General features: G+C 42.0%; 2 protein-coding genes across 6 annotated transcripts in view; one reads left to right on the plus strand and one right to left on the minus strand.

Annotated features, from left to right (window-relative positions):
• ARHGAP6 (Rho GTPase activating protein 6) overlaps positions 1-20,437 on the minus strand; it is a 502,257-nt gene that overhangs the window by 106,631 nt on the left and 375,189 nt on the right. The gene's annotated exons all lie outside the window — the stretch shown is intronic.
• Positions 10,597-18,117, plus strand: AMELX (amelogenin X-linked). Of its 2 annotated transcripts, XM_045995550.1 has the most exons (6): positions 10,597-10,802; positions 12,184-12,249; positions 14,199-14,246; positions 15,651-15,695; positions 15,968-16,393; positions 17,992-18,117. In XM_045995550.1, the coding sequence occupies exons 2-6, from the start codon at positions 12,196-12,198 to the stop codon at positions 17,995-17,997; spliced, it is 579 nt and encodes a 192-aa protein (XP_045851506.1). In that variant the 5' UTR covers positions 10,597-10,802; positions 12,184-12,195; the 3' UTR covers positions 17,998-18,117. The 2 variants fall into 2 exon arrangements, with proteins under 2 accessions (XP_045851506.1, XP_045851507.1); XM_045995551.1 differs by lacking the exon at positions 14,199-14,246.

Raw genomic sequence — 20,437 nt, forward strand, 5'->3', positions numbered from 1 at the left:
GAAGTCAAACTCTCTCTCTTAGCAGATGACATGATACTTTATATGGAAAACCCAAAAGACTCTATCCCCAAACTACTAGAACTCATACAGCAATTCAGTAATGTGGCAGGATACAAAATCAATGTACAGAAATCAGATGCTTTCTTATACACTAACAATGAAAATACAGAAAGGGAAATTAGAGAATCAATTCCACTTACTATAGCTTCAAGAACCATAAGATACCTGGGAATAAACCTAACCAAAGAGGTAAAGGATCTATACTCGAGGAACTACAGAACGCTCATGACAGAAACTGAAGAAGACACAAAATGTTGGAAGACCATTCCATGCTCATGGGTCAGAAGAATAAACATTGTTAAAATGTCTATGCTGCCTGGAGCAATCTATACTTCCAATGCCATCCCAATCAAAATTCCACTGGCATTTTTCAAAGAGCTGGAATGAACAATTCTAAAATTTGTATGGAACCAGAAGAGTCCCCGAATTGCTAAGGAAATGTTGAAAAAGAAAAACAAAACTGGGAGCATCACGTTGCCTGATTTCAAGCTTTAGTACAAAGCTGTGATCACCAAGATAGCATGGTACCGGCACAAAAACAGACAAAAAGACCAGTGGAACAGAGTAGGGAGCCCAGATATGGACCCTCAACTCTATGGTCAAATAATCTTCGACAAAGGAGGAAAAAATATGCAGTGGAAAAAAAAGACAGTCTCTTCAATGAAAGGTGCTGGGAAAATTGGACAACTATGTATAGAAGAATGAAACTTGACCATTCTCTTACACCATACACAAAGATAAACTCAAATTGGATAAAAGACCTCAGTGTGAAGCAGGAATCTATCAAAATCCTAGAGGAGAACATAGACAGTAACCTCTTCAACATGGGCCACAGCAACCTCTTTCAAGATATGTCTCCAAAGGCAAAGGAAACAAAAGAGAAAATGAACTTCTCAGACTTCATCAAGATCAAAAGCTTCTGAACATCAAAGGGAACAGTCAACAAAACAGAGGCAACCCATGGAATGGGAGAAGATATTTGCAAATGACACTACAGACAAAGGGCTGATATCCAGGATCTATAAAGAACTCCTCAAACTCAACACACACAAAACAGATAATCACGTCAAAAAAATGGGCAGAAGACAGAACAGACACTTCTCCAAAGAAAACATACAAATGGCTATCAGACACATGAAAAAATGTTCATCATCATTAGCCATTAGGGAGATTCCAATCAAAACCACATTGAGATACCACCTTATACCAGTTAGAATGGCCAAAATTAACAAGACAGGAAACAACAAGTGTTGGAGAGGATGCAGAGAAAGGGGAACCCTCTTACACTGTTGGTGGGAATCCAAGTTGGCACGGCCACTTTGGAAAACAGTGTGGAGATTCCTCAAGAAATTAAAAATAGAGCTTCCCTATGACCCTGCAATTGTACTACTGGATATTTACCTCAAAGATACAGATGTAGTGAAAAGAAGGGCCATCTGTACCCCAATGTTCATAGCAGCAATGGCCACAGTCACCAAAAATGTGGAAAGAACCAAGATGCTCTTCAACGGACGAATGGATAAAGAAGATATGGTTCACATATACTATGGAGTATTATGCCTCCATTCGAAAGGATGAACACCCAACTTTTGTGTCAACAGGGACAGGACTGGAAGAGATTATGCTGAGTGAAATAAGTCTAGCAGAGAGTGTCAATTATCATATGGTTTCGCGTACTGGTGGAGCATAAGGAGTAACACAGAGGACATTGGGAGATGGAGAGGAGAAGTGAGTTGGGGGAAATCGGAGTGGGAGACCAACCACGAGAGACTGTGGACTCTGAGAAACAACCTGAGGGTTTTGGAGAGGAGGGAGGTGGGGGATTGGGTGAGCCTGGTGGTGGGTATTATGGAGGACACATATTGCACAGAGCACTGGGTGTGGTGCATAAACAATGACTTTTGGAACACTGAAAAAAAATAAAATGAAAAAAAAAATAAAATGAAAAAAATAAAATGAAAAATGAAAAAATAAAATGAAAAAAAAATAAAATGAAAAATGAAAACGAAAAAAATAAAATGAAAAAACAAACAAACATGTACAGTGCCAGAACACGGGTTGGCACTTAATAAATGATAAGCTTCACCATCACGGTCATGATCATCAATAAGTGTACCATGATGTGGTAACTCTTGTACTATTATTCTTCATTGTTGCACTGTGTTTAGTATTTCATGCTTCTTTATGTTTTCTTTAAGTAGGCTCCATGCCCAGCATGAAGCCCAAAGCGGGGCTCGAACTCATGACCCTGAGATCAAGCCCCGAGCTGAAAATCAAGAGTCAGATGCTTAACTAACTGAACCACTCAGGTGGTCCTCTTTATTTTGTATAAAGACTGAATTTTCTGAGGGTAGAGACCGACATGTATATATTTTTGATAGGTCTTTTTTTTTTTTAGATTGAGATATAATTCAAACACCATAAAATTCACCACTTTGAAGTGTACAACAGAGTGGCTTTTGGAACAGTCACAAGGTTATGCAACTAACCACCACTACTTCCAGAACACTTCTATCACTCCCCGCCCCCAAACCCAAACCCATTAGCAGTCACTCCCCATTCCTCTCTCCCCAGCCCCTGGTGATCACAAATCTGTTTTCTGTCTCTATGGATTTGCCCAGTCTGGGCATTTCCTAAAAATGGAATCCTATGATATACGGTCCTCTGTGTTTGGCTTCTTTCACTCAGCACGTTTTTAAGATTTATCCACATTGTGACATGTATCAGTGCTTCATTCCTTTGTATGGCTAATACCATTTCACCATATGGCTATCAGGCCACATATCCCTATGCCTTGGATATTACAGATACTCAATAAATATTTTATACCAATGATTTAAAAAGTAGGGAGATGCATGAAATGCTATTGAGAAAAAAACTTAGCACATGACTATGATTCTCCTAAAAGCATGAGGATGATAAAGATGATGCACTAGGAAAGACCCCAAAATGGAGCTTTTATTATTATTTTAAAGCTACGTTAGCATTATACTGGGGGGAAATGTTGCCTACGATTAGAAGAACCTTGCAGTCACTCCACAGATATCTGTGACGGACAATTACATCTGTCTCATTTCATTTCAAGTAAAAATTCCCTATAATAAAATGTATGTGCATAGAATTAAATTAATTGCTGGTCTTCTTCCTGATTCATTTCATTCTTCAGGATTGTATCAGCTTCAAATCTAGTTAACACTCCAAGCAGACATAGCACTCGTGATGCGATTTTGTAACAGAGGTTTGGAAATGATTCTCAACTGCTACCACCGGATCTTACATAAGTTAGGGATGTGAAGAAGAGGCTGCCAACGGGAGAGCTGCTCAGGGCTCTGTGCACGTCCGAAGGGCCATTAGCTAAAACAATGACTGGAATGGATACCAGCAGTGACAACGCATTGCTGATACTTAGGTCTCGCCGCCTATTTCCTGTCCTCTGTAGAATGAGCAGATCATAGGAAAATCGTATTCTGACATTTTATATTTGTCTCCCTGTGGGCAGTTCCTTAAGAGATGAAGATGGAAAGTATGTGACCAAACTGTTAACAATATAAGAATGTTCTGTCCAGGAATGGAAGAAACTCTGCAGAGGATATACGTGAGAAAGATCATTTCCAACCTTTAAGGTGGTCAACTATTTCCTTTGTTTCTTTCAATTTGCTCCCTGTGCCCCTTGAGCGATGACTAAAATTGCCACTCTTGATATTGGAAATCATGATTGCGAAGAGTCAAATGTGTACTGAAGGACATCTAGCTTTCCCTTGCTGGTGTCTTCCCATTTTCCAGGCAGTAAGGTAAGTGTACCAAAGAGTCAAGAACCGTTGGTGAAATTCAGGCATGGTGGGTCAGTGGCCCAACCACAGTTCTGACCTAGGCTGTCCTGCCAAAGTCGGGTTCTCTCCACCATGGCATGTTGCTTTTGTTCAGAAAATACCAGTCTGTGCATTTGTGTGCTGAACCCCAGGAGGTAAGTGCAGTTTACTTTGGAGTACTTTGACCGACAAGCAGAAGTAGGAATGCTTGTTTTTACACTACTGTGGTATCTCTGTTAACACAGATGTAACATTTTCACTCCCGACAGTGACCAGTTAATTATAACCCAAACAACACACGATCCATCTGCATATAATTTCCCTTATTGAAAATCGCTCCACCAGATATTTAACAAATGCTTACAGATCTTTCAAATTACAAGCTTGTATGAACTCTTTCTGTGAATGCTTATATTTTGGGGATATTTTCTACTACTGATCTAAAAGGGAGCCTATTGCTTTAAAACAATCTTTTTTTTTTTTGGCTTTGATTTTCTGTTCAGCTTTTCCCCCCTCCTCTGAGAACGAATATTCTATAAATCCAGGGCCTATGGGAGACATAGCACTGTCACTCACTCATCACTCGTACTGAACAGGACTGAGAAATTATGCCCCAAACTTCTTGTCTCTCCCCTGCATTTGCTCCATTCATGGATTATTTAGAATAAATAAAATAAAGTCTTGGCTTCTCAGAGACTTTCAGAAATAAGTGTCTTAGACTGTTAATATTTTGGTGACTCTCTCCTCAAATGGAGAGAAAGGGAGAGAGTGGGGGAGGGAGGGAAAAGAAGGAAGAGGAGGAGGAAGAATCGTTTTAGATAAAGAGAACTTTAAGCATCAACCTTTTTTCACCAGACCATGTGTCACAGACGTTTTTCTGTGTCAGCCAATACACGTTAACACTCTCGCTTTGAATATTACACATGCCATAGGTGATTTGAGCCAGCCCCCTACTGGCAGACATTTTGTTTTCGGTGTTAGTTCGCAATGGAAACAGCAGGCGCTGGCTATAACTAACTCTTCCCCTGACCGATTCAGTGTGTGTGTTATCAGTTAATGCGCCACCATGCAGAAGCAGAAAGTAAAGGACTTCAGGCTGAAAGACAGAAGTGGTCCTATTATAATTAATATGCCCCTTCCCAATCCACCCAAAGAACAACTGGAATGCTCCAGAAGGCCCACCGTCACCATAGCCTCTGCTGACTTTTGGTGTCACTACTCTCCCTCTGCTCCCTCCTCACCCCTTTCTCATCCACAAGCACAGACAGAAACACAGAGTGTGTTAGCTTCCTGAAGGGGAGAAGGATGACTTGTTCCAACAGCACACCCAGCATTCTCCCCTCCAACTCAGAGTGAAGAAATCTTCTAGAGGCCATGAGGAGCTTGAGAATTGGACCACTGTCGTCTTCACATTTATACACCAAGGCTGACGACCGCGTAAGGCATAGACCATGTGCTCCATAATGGCTGCCGAATCACATCACAATTTTGGCCTCTAAGGAATATGTTCAGAGCTTGTGACCAAGGGCCCTCTCCCTTTCCCGTGTAGCTGTATTATCTCCTATTGCTTCATTAATAAGTTTTATCTTTTCTTTTCAGGACACTGGTGGCTTGCTAATAAGCCTGTGACCATCTTTGATCACCACTTCGAAATATCACTACATTTCCCTCTTCTTACTTATGCCTTTTTTCTTTCTATTTCCTTACTTCTGTTACTGCTCTTCTTAGGCTCCCTGTCCCAAGTCTACTCACTTATTAAATGCTATTAGCCAGTAAACAATCCCTCCTTTTTTTCATAGCTTCAAACAACCAGTCCTAAGACATGGTTATTTCCAGGGCATTCTGGAATAGATACTGATGACTTGCAATCAACGAAGTATGTGAATGTGAGTGAGAGAGGGTTTTTTGTTGTTATTCTTTTCATATTACTCCTTGGGCTGAAGTGATTCTAGAAGCCCAAGAAAATAATAATAATAATAATAATAATAAAGCTTTATTATCTTAAGCAAATAAACTCAGTCACAAATAAGAAAAGATCAAGTGGATCTATCATAGTATATTTGTTCATAGTAAATAATAGTTTGAACTAACAGACCAGAGCCAAACATAATAAGGATGTTAGGATAATGGACTGGAAACCTTTTACAGTATCTCCCTTTGAAGGTTCTTATTAGAAGCCATTTGCCTGAAAGTCCATTGGAAGACTTGACAGTGATGCTGAGTCATCCGTCATCTTGGTGAATCAAGATATCAAGATATCAAGATTTCTTTGTCTATGGAAAAGTCACAAAGATCAAGGACTTTTTTATGCATTTTCATAGTGTCACAGATATTCTTTACATTTTCTTCAATTAATCAACACACTCATCCAGCCCCTAGCTTGTAAAGAGATTTTTCTAGGTAACAAAGAGCTCCCAAGGACATATAAGACACAATATCTGACCTCCGTGGGTTGCAAAGGGAAGTCACTGCGTTGATTGGAATCACTTAACAGCAGTGTACCTGAGTTCTCAAGAGGGTACAACTCCACTCCAGCAAAAAACCAAACCAAAGCAAACCAAACCAAAACAGCAGCCTAGAGAACAAGATTTTCTTGTAAACAAATGTCCACAGAAGAAACATTGAAAAGCTGACTTTGGCTCCAGCTACTTAAGAATACTCACGCTTGAGATTACTCCAGAATATTGGACAATCTTGGACCTGCTTTAAAAGAAAGACTTGAGAGTTGAGCTCCCCTAGAAGATAAGAAAGGCTTCTGGAGGTCCTAACACCTGACTTATCTGAAGGTCCCCTGTATGCTTCAATCACGGCTCGAACCCAAGAAGTTAAGCAAAGGGGGCAAACCTCCAAAACAAAACCAAACCTCCTTCCAGTAGTCAAAAAACAAGGCCACAAGACTGAAACATCTGAGCTTTTCTCACAAGCGAGCCTCCAGGGCCAATACCGCTTAGGGCATCTCTTCACTTGCAGTCCACACAAAACTCTAACAAGCTTGGCCATCAGATTTTCCCAGCACGCTGTAAATTAGAAGCAGTCAATGAGGAGGGGAGAAGCTGTTGGCATCAGCAACACGGACACAGCAGAATGCGATGAGTTGCGAGTCAAGGAAAAGAATAACCATAAAATCCGTTGTTGTTGTTGAGAGCTTACTGTTTGAAGCCAGGCGTTGTGGGAGGTGAAGACATTTAAGACATGCTTCCTCTCAGAGCTCCAGACTGCTTCGGCTCTTGACTGTCATGGCCTCCTTCCATTAAATGGATCTGAAGAGGCCCACGTGAGGAGACATAATGGCGGCGGCGGGTCAGATTCCCGCCGCTCAGGATTAACCTATGCTTTTCCTCAACTCTGACTGACCACGGGCGGGAACCATCTGGGTTTTGATTGTGCCAAAAACAGTAGGCGGCTTCCCAGCCTGAGGCCCTTCCGCACGAGCTGCATCTTTTTTTTTTTTTTTTTATTCGACAGAGAGCAATCACAACTAGGCAGAGAGGCAGGCAGAGAGAGAGAGGAGGAAACAGGCTCCCTGCGGAGCAGAGAGCCTGATGCAGGGCTCAATTCCAGGACCCTGGGATCATGACCTGAGCCGAAGGCAGAGGCTTTAACCCACTGAGCCACCCAGGCGCCCCACGAGCTGCGTCTTTTGCAGGCCTGCTTGATCCTACAGGTCTCAGGAAGGACTTGAGAGCAGATGTTCCTGGGCGAAAAGGTGTCCCAAGTGTGATTTTCTTTTTTTTTTTTTTATAACCCTTTCTTGGATGCTCTTTGTTCCCACTAAGCAAGAATGGGATCCTATAATCCAATAAGGGTGTTTATTCATTCATCATTTTGGAGAAAAGCTTCTAGAGATGATAATCAATTCATGATGTATTTGTCTGCTACAGTAATATGAATGGCTTCAGGTTCTTAGATATTCAGCATCCGTATATGGAATGAATGCCTAAGTGAACGAAGACACCTTCTTGGGTCATCTTGTCGCAGTTGTTCCAGGGATAATGCAGAAAGAAAAATATTTTACACTTATGATCCATTTTTTAAAAATAGCAATTCTTTTTAAAAAGAGAAGACAGTATCTGACATCAAAGAGCAAGAAAAACAAGAACACAAATATTTTGGAAATGTTACAGCGTCTACAGAACAAAATAAGCAGCCAATCCAATAAATTCTGTTTTCTTTTATAAACTCAATGTATTCATAAATGAAATAATTGCCTACAGCAAAAGATTTTCAATTGAAATTTTGTTTTTCTCCCCCTCAAACATTAACTTTCAAACTGCATATGTGGGACCTAAATCAGCGGAAGACATTTCAGCAGAGAGATCCATATTTTAATACCCTATGACTCAGAACACACAGTGGGAGAAAATAAACAGAAAGAACCACATCATTTCTATTGTATTTGCCATCCAAGCCTGAACAACTGTCCGTGGTGAAATGGCAATAACTCATTAGCCAGTGGGCCGGAGAAATTAATGCCACAATGCGGGATCTTTCTGTTGATTCTTGTGGACAAATACATGAGTCTCTCATTCTTGAAGTGGGACACAAAGTAATGAGATAAGTTCTGGAACACTACAAGACCACGAATAGTTCACCAGTGACTTTGTTAGTACAGATGAACCATGACTTTGCAGGAAATATATGTCCTGAATCTTTTCAGACACCATTATACGTAATTAAATAAAACAGGAAAAAAGATCGAAAAAGAATATGATGTGATCTACATTGCTCTTCCTCTCCCTTCTCCTTTCCCATGCCACTTTGCGTCACACCCCCCACCTCCTCCTTCTCTAAGTAAGCTGATGCCAATTCTCTTAAAATCCATTTCATAATTGCCTTCAAAGGGAAGGAATCCTTCTTTCCTCTGATATACAACTCGCCACTAACATACTCAGGAATAAATGCAAACCCTGGACAGAGCTGGCTCCTAGAACTATAGTCTAGGGTGCCTGGGTGGCTCAGTTGGTTGAGCAACTGCCTTCAGCTCAGGTCATGATCCTGGAGTCCCGGGATCGAGTCCTGCATCGGGCTCCCGGCTCTGCGGGGAGTCTGCTTCTCCCTCTGACCTTCTCACCTCTCATGCTCTCTCTCACTGTCTCTCTCTCAAATAAATAAATAAAATCTTTTAAAAAAAGAGCTATAGTCTACCTTCACTTTCACTCATACCCTTTGCCTGTTATAATCTTCTGCTTTCCTCTCTGCGATCTGTCTCTCGCTCTCTGCTTGAGAGATCTACCTTTCTTCACCATGGTTGTTTGTTTCCTATTAATTCATCCACAAATATCAACTTGTAATCTTATTTATTAGCATTTTTTAAACCTTTACTGTGTGCCAAGTGTGGTGAAGCTGGGGTCAGGAACCACATTAAGTCTAAGCTCTAGTTCTTAATAGTACCACATTGCCTTTCACGGGGATTTTCTCCTTGAATTTAATTCAGCCAATGCGGAGCATGTATATAAAAATATATGTGCCTGTACAAACTCTAAAAATACTACCTAAGCTGGGGCACCTGGGCAGCTCAGTTGGTTAAGCATCTGCCTTCAGCTCAGGTCACAATCCTGGAGTCCGGGGATCGAATGCCGCATTGGGCTCCCTGCTCAGCGGGGAGCCTGACTCTTCCTCTCCCTCTGCCTGCTGCTCCCCGCTTTTGATCACTTTCTCTCAAATAAATAAATAAAATCTTTTAAAATTAAAAAATATATATATTACTTAAGTAGTAAAAGAGATCTGGCTATACCACCAATAGTGTCTGAGTATATATAAACTCAGTATTCCCCTTACTGAACTAATATTCGCGGACAGCTCAGCAGCCACCTCTCATCAGCAGTTCCAGATTTGCTTTTTAACTGACGAGATGCTAGAACAACAGGAAAAAGAATGCATATGCTTTACTAAGGTAGGAGAGTAAAAGACATATGGATTGAGTAGCTAGATCAAAGGTCCTCTCAGTGCGGGAAGAGCTTTGGTTGCTGTCGTTTAGGCAAGGGAGAGGCTGCTGAGAACATGGGGACAACGTGCCTACCAGGGAAGTTCAGAGGCTCTGAGAAAGAAAGAGAGGAATTTGGATTTGTTCATAAGAGAAAGAGGGATTGGGCCAGAAGGATGTGGGCAAAGGAGGACCATCATACAGAGAGAGGCTGAGCTGTTCTGTGGGATGGGGGACATCCTTTCTTGCCTTGTCCTTCAGCTCATCAGCACAAGTTGTGCTGCTGTGATCATCTAGAGTTCATGGTTGCTTGGATGGCAGATGGGTGGCAGGATGGGGCCAAGGAGAAAGGGACTTTGTCCCCCTCTTTCAGGGGACACCGGATTGGTGATAAAGGGAACAGAGAAAATATTTCCAATGAAAGCAGAAAACAGAGCAGTGTGATCCCGAACTTAGAATCCCTCAGAGAAATACTGGGGAGAACCTTGGGGGTTTACCAGAATGGGAGCTTGAATCAACGTCTCCTGATCTGAAAGAGCCGGGGAACCGTAGGGGACATGTTGATTCCACTACAGAAATTCAACAATCTAGCTTTTTTGGGTGAAGGACAGTGTTGTGTTTGCCGGAACCAGGGCCCAGACAATGACACAGCTACTTCTGAAAAGTAACTTTGAATGTATCAGCATGTGCAGCCAACTCATTTGCTGACGTAAAAGTGGACTTAAAAACAGTCTGAAGAACTTTTTTTGCCTGTTAAACCTATTATTGTCCGTAATGAAAGACTGTATATGCAGTAATGACAACATGCAGCCTTCTGTTTGATCACAGTTTGTAAAACTTCATGATACAGGGGTTTTTAGTTATACTCAACACATTTTCCTTCAGAAATCTGATTGGCTGCCCTAGATGCTGTGAATGATATAAATTGAGCTCGTAGTTGGAAGAAAGCTACAGGATCAAGCATCCCTGAGTTTCAGACAGAAACTGCCTCTGAATACGCATATTCAAAGGTATGTGGATTTTATTCCTTTGGTATCCTTTCTACTGTGCTTACTTCTTTTTCTGCATTTCATGTATAAAAGATGCAAATGTATCCTGCATTTCTAATGCTTCAGCTGTCATATTCGGTTACTTCTTTAGTTGGACCATAATTAAATTAGACTCTGATTACTTAGATGAATTATTTTACCTTCTAATGCAGCAAAGTGTTTCTCTGTATTGTTTTTTAAATTTTACTTCCAGCATACCAAAGCACTTTTCAGGGCCAAATCTCACAGCAAAATATTTATTTTCATTACTTATCAATTAAGATAAAAATGATCTTTCTCACAGGCTGTCATCTACTACTTTAAAATCCATTTTGTTTAATTACATCAAATAGAACCATCAACGGAATGTGGTGTTTTCTCATTAATTCAAACTTAAACAGATTTGGGAGGTAGAAAACATTGGTGTGCTTTTCATAGCCAACATTATTACACAAGCTACTCACTTTCTCTGCAAAATTTAAGATACTTCTGACAGCTTTCATAGTCAACAATTCCTACCACAGAGCAATGTGCATATTTTAGGATGGCCTGTTTTGCGTCGTGTCCCAAGGGTCATAAGTGTATAATTACAGTGCCGGGCCAAACAAAAAGGAAGATGTCATTGACTAAATATGGCAAATTTCAAGGAGCTGTCATTCATAATTCATGGAATGACCACAAAGTATTGGCAGTGTCGTCTCCCTTCCATTCAACCACACCTGTTGCTCCGTATCTAGAGCTCTAGAAGTGTCTCCTGCAGGTCCCGCTGGAAGTCCTAGCAGTCCAAACACCTGGAACTCCCCTTCGCTCCTTCCTTACTCTATTTTGGAAGATTATTTTAATGCCTCTTGTCAGATGATTAGTCTTTGTTTTTAACAGTAGCAATGGTCAGGTGGACTGTATAAAACCGAACCAAACCAAACCAAACCAACACCACCACCATTTTTGTGCCCTCCTGGTTCTAGAAGTATCAGATACTGTGTGCCCTGAAGATCTGCACAGCTTTTAGAGCCCACTCCATTCTGGGGATCATTAATTATAAGCTGCAGCTCGTTTCTAGGACTCCCCAGGCTGCAGGCGTACAGGAAAATACACAGCAGATCACGTAATGATGGCTTCACATGGCTGCAGTTTGTTCTGCTCTCTGATGAAATGAGAAGCATCCTTACCACTATAGGGATTCCAAAAGCAATGGAATGAGCTCCGAACTGGGAATCACATGTGAATGTAGTCACCTCACAAAATGTGCCCCCATCCTTTTTTACTGGCAATGGACTAATATGGGCTATGTGGGGTTTAGGGAGCATTAATTATGCCCATATTTGCAAAAACATTTTTTGAAAAGTGTCAACTTCTATTTCAGGGCCATCAAGACATGGGGACCTGGATTTTGTTTGCCTGCCTCTTGGGAGCAGCCTTTGCTATGCCCGTGAGTAAAACACCCCTGCAGAGGTCAATATCCAATTTCACAAGCTTGGAAATAAAAATCTGCCCCACAGTTGGCCAACTTGCGGGTTTAAGACAGTACGAGATCAGATGTCCTCAAATGTCTCCGCGTTTAAGAAGCACTTGGAAGAGCTTGTTAGAAAAAGTACTCTCAGAGGCCTCCACCCAAGCCTCTCTGATTTGGGACAGCCAGAGTCGGGGCAGTGCCCAGGACTCTGCATTTTAACGAGCATCTCAGGAGAGTCTATGCAAACAAGTTGCTCGTAAATATCATTGCCCATCTCTAGATGGAGGAAACTTTGGGAAGGGACCCTCAAAAGGCCTCCAGAGAAAGTGCTCAATCAGCCTTAGGCAAATACTACAGAAATGCCAGTTCTTTCTAAAGCCCAATTTCTCACGAGTGTCCCGCTCTCTTCCTGCCCTCCAAACCCTATTGTCTGTTATCCTTCAGAGGGTAAGGTTTCTATGTCAGGAATTTCCTTCTTGAACCATCTCCTCGTTGTCAGAGGCCACATCCCCTTGCATGCGCCTGCTCGGCACATGGGGGCTTCCGTGCAGTCGTCCAGAATCCTACCTGTGCCCGATGTGTGCGGGTGCTTTCTCCATTCGAATGTACCAAGGACCAGGAAGTCTGGCCCATTCTCTTTAGACACAGATACATAAGGTTAGAGAGCTCAGATCCCACGCAGGCAAAGCAGGACCCAGCTGCCTTTCCGTGGCATAGAGAGTAGTTGATACAACCAGAAGCCAGCAAACTTGTGTATCTGCCTCCTCTCTTCCTCTCTTGCCCACAAGACCAAGATTCTGTGCTCTGCCTTCCTGAAATCCTGCATTGGGACAATTTCTAGGCCCCTGGGGGCCTCTACGTTACAAATTGAGCCCCTTTCCCCTCCTCAATTGAATAACCCTACTCCCTAAGGGCTTCTATCGAGAAGGTATAGGAAAGGCAGTTATCTGGCTAGAAGAATTTGTATTCAGATGAGAGCAAACAAACCCTCTTATAAAATGCGAGCATTTAAAAATAACAGAGCCTTAATCAGCTCGATGTCTGAGGGAGAGGCTCTGCACCGTCCCTTCTCCTCTCCCCCCACCCCTTCCAGGGTCAACCAGCATTGCACAATGCAGGCATCGGTCACGTGGCCTCCCCTTTGATGGGACAGACAGTCCTTGTGTAGATAATGATTCAGGCTGGTTTTTTTTTTTTATAACATAAATTTTTTTTCTGTCATAAAATCTTTGACAGAATCATAAAAAGAATCAGAATAAATTTCTTAAATCAACTCTTTCACTTTCCACGGGACTCGTAACGTTTCCACCTGACCACACCCATCCCGCATACTCATCAAGAATTCACAGGTAGTTGTCGCTTCTGTTGTTGTGCACGTGCTTTGCACGCCTGCTGTGAGGACTCTCTTCCACACTAAAGCACTTAGCCGCCTCCTGATCTATAAGGCAAGGTTTGCGAGCTAGTTCTCTTCCTGTCGGTATCTCATAATCGTGTGAGAGAAACCCATCTCTCTTTCCAACATGGAGCGAGCCGCATGAAGACAAAATGGCGGACGGGAGAGAGTAGGATTAGTTGACCACACGGATGGGGGAGGGCGGTGTCCGAAGATCACCGGAGGATAAATGTGTGCTGGTTTTTGCTTCCAGGTCTTGGGAAAGTCATTTAGTTCCTCTGGACCACTTTAAAATAAGAGGGCTCCTGTCCAACACAGCATACATGCTCAAACGAAAAGTAGACCTTAAATATATTCAGCACCATATAGATTTTTTTAAAGTAGCTTCAGTCTCTCTTAATGTGAACAATTGCATATTGACTTAATCTCTTCCTCTCTCTCTCTCCCCTCCTCCCTCTCCCTCTCTCTCTCCCCCCTCCCTCTTCTCTCCCTCTCCCTCTTTCTTTTTCTCCTCCTTTCCCTTCTATAAAAGCTACCACCTCATCCTGGGCACCCTGGTTATATCAACTTCAGCTATGAGGTAATTTTTCTCTTTACTAATTTTGACCATTGTTTGAGTTAACAATGCCCCGGGCTCTGTAAAGAACAGTGTGTTGATTCTTTAGTCAAGATGTTTCTCAGTCCTGCTTTTTTCAGTTCCCATTACCAGCTTCCTGGTTTAAGCCCTGATGGGTTGCCTCAAGCCTGTACTGCCCCAGCGCACTCCTACTTGGCCTCTCTGACTCAGTTTCTCCTCCTTACATGGCTATAAAGCTATTCATCGTGAGCTACCACTCAGGGTGGGGCTGCATGGTAGCTCAGAAAGTGAACTCTGGCTGAACAGCTTCGTTCTATTCCAGCCTGGGGAAGGTGGGGGGGTCAGGTAAGACGCTATTTAAGATCCTTTCTGACTAGAAACTCTTGATTCTAAGATGTTCACACTCTGTGTGTTGCCTTTGTCGTCTTTACTGAAAGATCAGTGATCTGTGACCAAGGGATCAATGATCAGTGACCAAGGGGTCTGTGAGGCATTCTGCAGAGCAATGGAAAGCACGAGATTTCTGGAAATCAGGTTTGAGGCTCTTCCCAACCCCATACGAATCACGGGACCATAGGCAAATCATTTTCTGTCTCTAAAACTTTGGTTTCCTCATCTGGAGAAGGGAAATAATTGTAATACCCCACTTCAAAATATGGCTTGAGGAGCAAAATAGTTAAGCAATATACCAGGTGCTTTGTCAAGTACAATTTGAGCAAGGTTAGTAATTGTTGTATTGATATCAAATGCTGTACTACACCACGAAATCCCCAGAACTGAGGTTAACCAAGCATGTACCATCTAGGGAGGACTAAACTCTTACTTCTTTCCAAGGTTCAGATGACAATCTGAGAATCTGTTTACTCATACAAGCTGAGGAAATTGTGAGTAACACTCAGAGGCAAGATTTCCTGTGAAACCTTAAAAGGTTGACATATTTGACCAGAAAACCTGAGTTTGTAGGTTGAGGGACAGATTTTCTAGCTTCTTTATTTTTTCATTGTGACAGCAAATCAAAAAAGGATATGACTAATGGTATGGCACATTCATTTGTTTTGTTTTGTTTTGCTCTTGCAAACAAGAGCAGGTGCTGTGGAGTTCAGCAGAATTACTACTTTTGTGACCTTGATCAAGCCCATGAACCCCTCGAACTCCCCATGACCTCGTCTGTAATAGTGAGGGTGAGGACACCTGCCTCAGGGTGTGAGAGCGCACATGAAACATGTGTGTGCTGGAGGTAATGTAGTGCCCAGCACTTAGGAAGCACCTGAGAAATGTTAACTTTCTTCTTCTTCTGTGACTGACTCCCGCTTTCAGGCTATCAGTATGGACAGGACTGCAAGAGTGAGTCCGCATTTCATGCCACGAAATTAAAGCAAATGTATTCTAATGTCTCTTTCTCTTAAGGTGCTCACCCCCCTGAAGTGGTACCAGAACATGATAAGGCATCCGGTATGTAGATTTTTCTTCTTTGTTCCCTTAAAATATAAGCATGCATTTCAATTCCCCTTTAAATGAAATAACATATCTATGCCACACACAGACACTAACGGGAAATCTAGCCTGTAAAAGGTCTTATCTGTGTACACAGTCAGAAATTCTTGCACAGGAAAAAAAAAAAATGAATCAATACTCCTAGTAATAATGACAAAGAAAACATGACGACTTCTCCGGCTGGAAGTCAACGGAGCCTATGGTAAACCTGACTCTTTGTTTCTCACCAGTACCCTTCCTATGGTTACGAACCCATGGGTGGATGGCTGCACCACCAAATCATTCCCGTGCTGTCCCAGCAGAACCCCCCGAACCACGCCCTACAGCCTCATCACCACATCCCCATGATGCCAGCTCAGCAGCCCGTGGTCCCCCAGCAACCAATGATGCCAGTTCCTGGCCAACACTCCATGACTCCAACCCAACACCACCAGCCAAACCTCCCTCTGCCTGCCCAGCAGCCCTTCCAGCCCCAGCCCGTCCAGCCACAGGCTCACCAGCCCATCCAGCCCCAGCCTCCCGTGCACCCCATCCAGCCCCTGCCGCCACAGCCACCTCTGCCTCCGATGTTCCCCATACAGCCCCTGCCCCCCATGCTTCCTGACCTGCCTCTGGAAGCCTGGCCAGCAACCGACAAGACCAAGCGGGAGGAAGTGGTGAGTAGCCCTTGAAGCCACTGCGGCACCTGGGAAAATGGTAAAGCAAAACTGACCCCCAGAGTTCGAAGTTCTCGAACAATCCAGGGTCTAGAGTTTCAGGAGCTACACAGGTCAGTGACTCTATGAGTCCGAGCATGTGTTGTGACTTCCTATTATCACTAAGTTTATCCGTGAAGCCTAGGAATTACGACCATAGTTTTTATGGTGGGTTTAAATTCTACGATTATTTTGAATTTCTCCCAGAACATGTATTACTGAAACCCATTAATTTTAAGGAGAGCAGTATAAGGGAATATTGGTTCTCCTTATATTTCAAGGGTTTGACTAGGAAGAGTAGGCAAGAATTGCACTGAAGATGAAAAAAAAGTAATTTTTGAAAGTGGAGGGGGATATAAATATTTGAACAGGCTACAAAAGGTAGGTGGGAAATCTCTTTGAAGACCGCTTTAATCTCTTTAAAGGAAGATTATCAGTCTAGAGACGATTTTAATCTAACTTGGAGGAAGCTAGACGGTTTATTAGATTCATTCTCAGTACTGGGTTCTATAGATTAAACTCTCAGCAAGAAGTTTTCACAAGCACAAAATTAACTGCGTTACAGAAAGTTCTTCCAAAGGAGTGGGAAGTAGCCAATAAGATAAATGACTCATATCCATATCCATAAATCCTTATTCTGTCTATATGAGATCATGTAATTCTACCGCATATGTAATTCCAAGTTACGAGCACTATTGATGATTTTTCTAGTGAGAAGCAGTGAGGGCTGAGATGGAAATGACCTAGATGGGGAGCTAGGCTACCCAGGTTCCAGTTTTGGCTTTGCCTCCAAAGAGAAAATGATATTGTACAAGTTACTTCAAATTTATGGGTGTTTTCCCTTTTTGAAAAGAAGAGAAAGTGACTACCTCCGATAACTTCCAGCCTTTGTCCAAGTACAAATACCATAGTTTCCCAACAAAAAATTACAGCGTCTGCCATATATGGCTTCATAATTGTGAGCATATCTGTGGAGAACATGGGGCAGAATTTTGGAAATCATATCCCAAAGAATTTGGTGCCTCTCATCGATTCTTTTAGTTTAAGGTACTGTTCCCTCTATATAGAACATGCATTTACTCATTGCTTCATTAATGATTAAGGTCATGAACTTTGTAATGTGCTCACATCCTGCCAGAGCTATTTCTGGAAAGGTGACTTTGGGCAGGTAGTTTGAACTCTTAAAAACAAAACAAAACGAAACTTCTGTGTAAAATCAGAGTATCAGTATTGGTAGCTTCTTAGAGTTGTTTTACAGAAAATAAAAATCAAGTGACGAGCTCAGAGCCTGGCACGCAGGAAGTTCTTAGGGAAAGCGCAGCTATTGTTACTTTATTATTACGGAAGAGTTGGAAGGGTCCTGAAGGCAGGAACGTTCACTCTGGATACCTCCTCTCCAATGACAATGAGATAACAAAGAAGTTTGGCAAAGTACAGAGTTCGACTTAAACGGCTGTACATCATTCTGACAAAACGGAAGCCACACATGTGATTGTAAATGATACTCACTAGGAATATCTATCAATTATTTTAATTCTTCCTTTTGTTATTATTTTAAGGATTAAGACCTCAGGAAACGAGAAGAGAACTGAAGTAAAGACTTCAGGTGCTTTCAGAATGACACAAGAACACGACGCGTTTTGCCTGCCATCACTTCACTTAGTAAATTCTGTAACTAAAGTCAGTTCCGTTAGCAAACAATAAAATGGTTTCATAATCACTCACGTCTTTGTGTTGTTTGAAGCTTACAATTTCGTGTCCCTTCAGAGAAGGTATTATAAATGGCCTTTCTCGGATAAGGTAGGAACTGCTCACACGCCTGCAAAACTGATCATTTGGCAGGCAAATGAGGACTAGTTTTCCTTGCGGAGAAAACGGATAGCACCTCAAAACATAAAAAAAAAAAAAAAAAAACCCGGAAGTTTATGCAGTAGTTGTAATAGTAGATGAAGTGAAAAATTATGAACATGTATAGTCACTGAACCCAAATCAAATGAAGGGAAGTTTATACGAAGAATTCTTTAAATTGAAAAAAATAAGCCCTTGGGAAATGTTTATATTACAAAACAAGTTAAGACTTGGAATACGGGCTTTATACCTTGCACCACATTAGTAACCAAATCCAATCTTTTGATCTCATTCTACTGAAAAGGATTTTTAACTGAAATTATGTGATATGTATAATAATGTGTTGAATTTTAAATTATTGGGGTAATCAGTTTTCCTAAGAAAACTTTTATCAAATGGAGCTTCAAACAGAGACTCACAGCGGTTTTGTACACAAGTCATTTCTTTCACTTAATAATTTTTAAGATGATAAACTGTATTGTATAGTCTTCCAAATGTTAACAGATGCATAAAATGGACTCAACACAACTTTTCTTTCCCACTCGTATTTATATTCAAATACTTTTTCCCTCCTACGCTCACACAGGATTGTAAACAGTCCTTTTAGGGTTTACATTACACAGCACCCAGAGTACCTTTATGATCAAGGCTCCTTAATCATTTTCTGGCATGAATAAACACAACTTTACAGGGAGGGTCTTGACATTTTAAACAAATAACTTGATTTAAAAGAACTAGAATCCCATAAAAAAGTAAGAAATCTTTTAATCAGGGGCGCCTGGGTGGATCAGTGGATTAAGCCGCTACCTTCGGCTCAGGTCATGATCTCAGGGTCCTGGGATCGAGCCCCACATCCGGCTCTCTGCTCTGCAGGGAGCCTGCTTCCTCCTCTCTCTCTGCCTGCCTCTCTGCTTACTTGTGATCTCTCTCTCTGTCAAATAAATAAATAAAATCTTTAAAAAAAAAAGAAATCTTTTAATCAATTCGCATGAACCAATCCTGATCAATTCAGAAAATATTTATTTATCACCCCTTAGGGTAAGGCACTATTCCACTCCCTGGTAAAAGCAGTAAGTTCCCATCCTTAAGAAATCTAGAACCTACCAAAGGGATGAAATGAGCTCAAAAGTACTGACAAGAGAAGGCCTAGCAGCAGTAACGCTATGACAGGAGAACGGTCAGGGTGCCCTGGCAAATACGGCAGACTTCCTTAGCTAGTGGCGCGATAGCTTTCCTCACCACTCGTTCTGTGTTGGCAGAGCTGGAATTGCTCCCAGCATCTGGCCTTCCACAAACCCAGGACAGATGAGCCCCTCCCCTGTGCCAGGGAATGAATGTTCACTTCTCCATGCCAATTATGGCATCAATTACCATAACACACCATATCCATACCAAATATGGAATCTACTCCCTTTGCTAGTGACTGGTTGAGGGACGGGTTGAGGTGGAACCTGAACAATGAATGAGGAGGCCAAGGAATATTTCCTAGGAGAGGGGGAGTTTCTGGGGGGCAAGATTACTTTCCAATTAAAAAATACACACACATCTGGAAAATAGTATGGAGGTTCCTCAAGAAGTTAAAAATAGAGCTACTCTAAAACTCAGCAATTGCACTACTGGGTATTTACTCCAAGGATACAGCTGTAGTGAAAAGAAGGGGCACCAGCACCCCAATGTTTATAGCAGCAATGGCCACAATAGACGAACTATGGAAAGAGCCCTTATATCCATCAACAGATGAATGGATAAAGAAGATGTGGTACATATACACAGTGGAATATTACTCGGCCATCAGAAAGGATGAATATTTACCATTTACATTGACATGCATGGAACTGGAGGGTATTATGCTGAGCAAAATAAGTCAATCAGACAAAGACAATTATCATATGGTTTCACTCGTACCTGGAATATAAGAAACAACGCAGAGGACCATAGGGGAAGGGAGGGGAAACTGAATGGGAAATCATCAGAGAAGGAGACAGACCATGAGAGACTCTTAACTATAGGAAACAAACTAAGGGCTGCTGGAGGGGAAACAGGTGGGGGGATGGGGTAATTGGGTGATGGGCATTAAGGAGGGTACGTGATGTGATGAGCACAGGGTGTTGTTATATGCAACTGATGAATTATTGAACTCTACATCTGAAACTAATG

The sequence above is a fragment of the Meles meles genome, chromosome X (genome assembly GCF_922984935.1).
Source record: "Meles meles chromosome X, mMelMel3.1 paternal haplotype, whole genome shotgun sequence".
NCBI lineage: Eukaryota > Metazoa > Chordata > Mammalia > Carnivora > Mustelidae > Meles > Meles meles.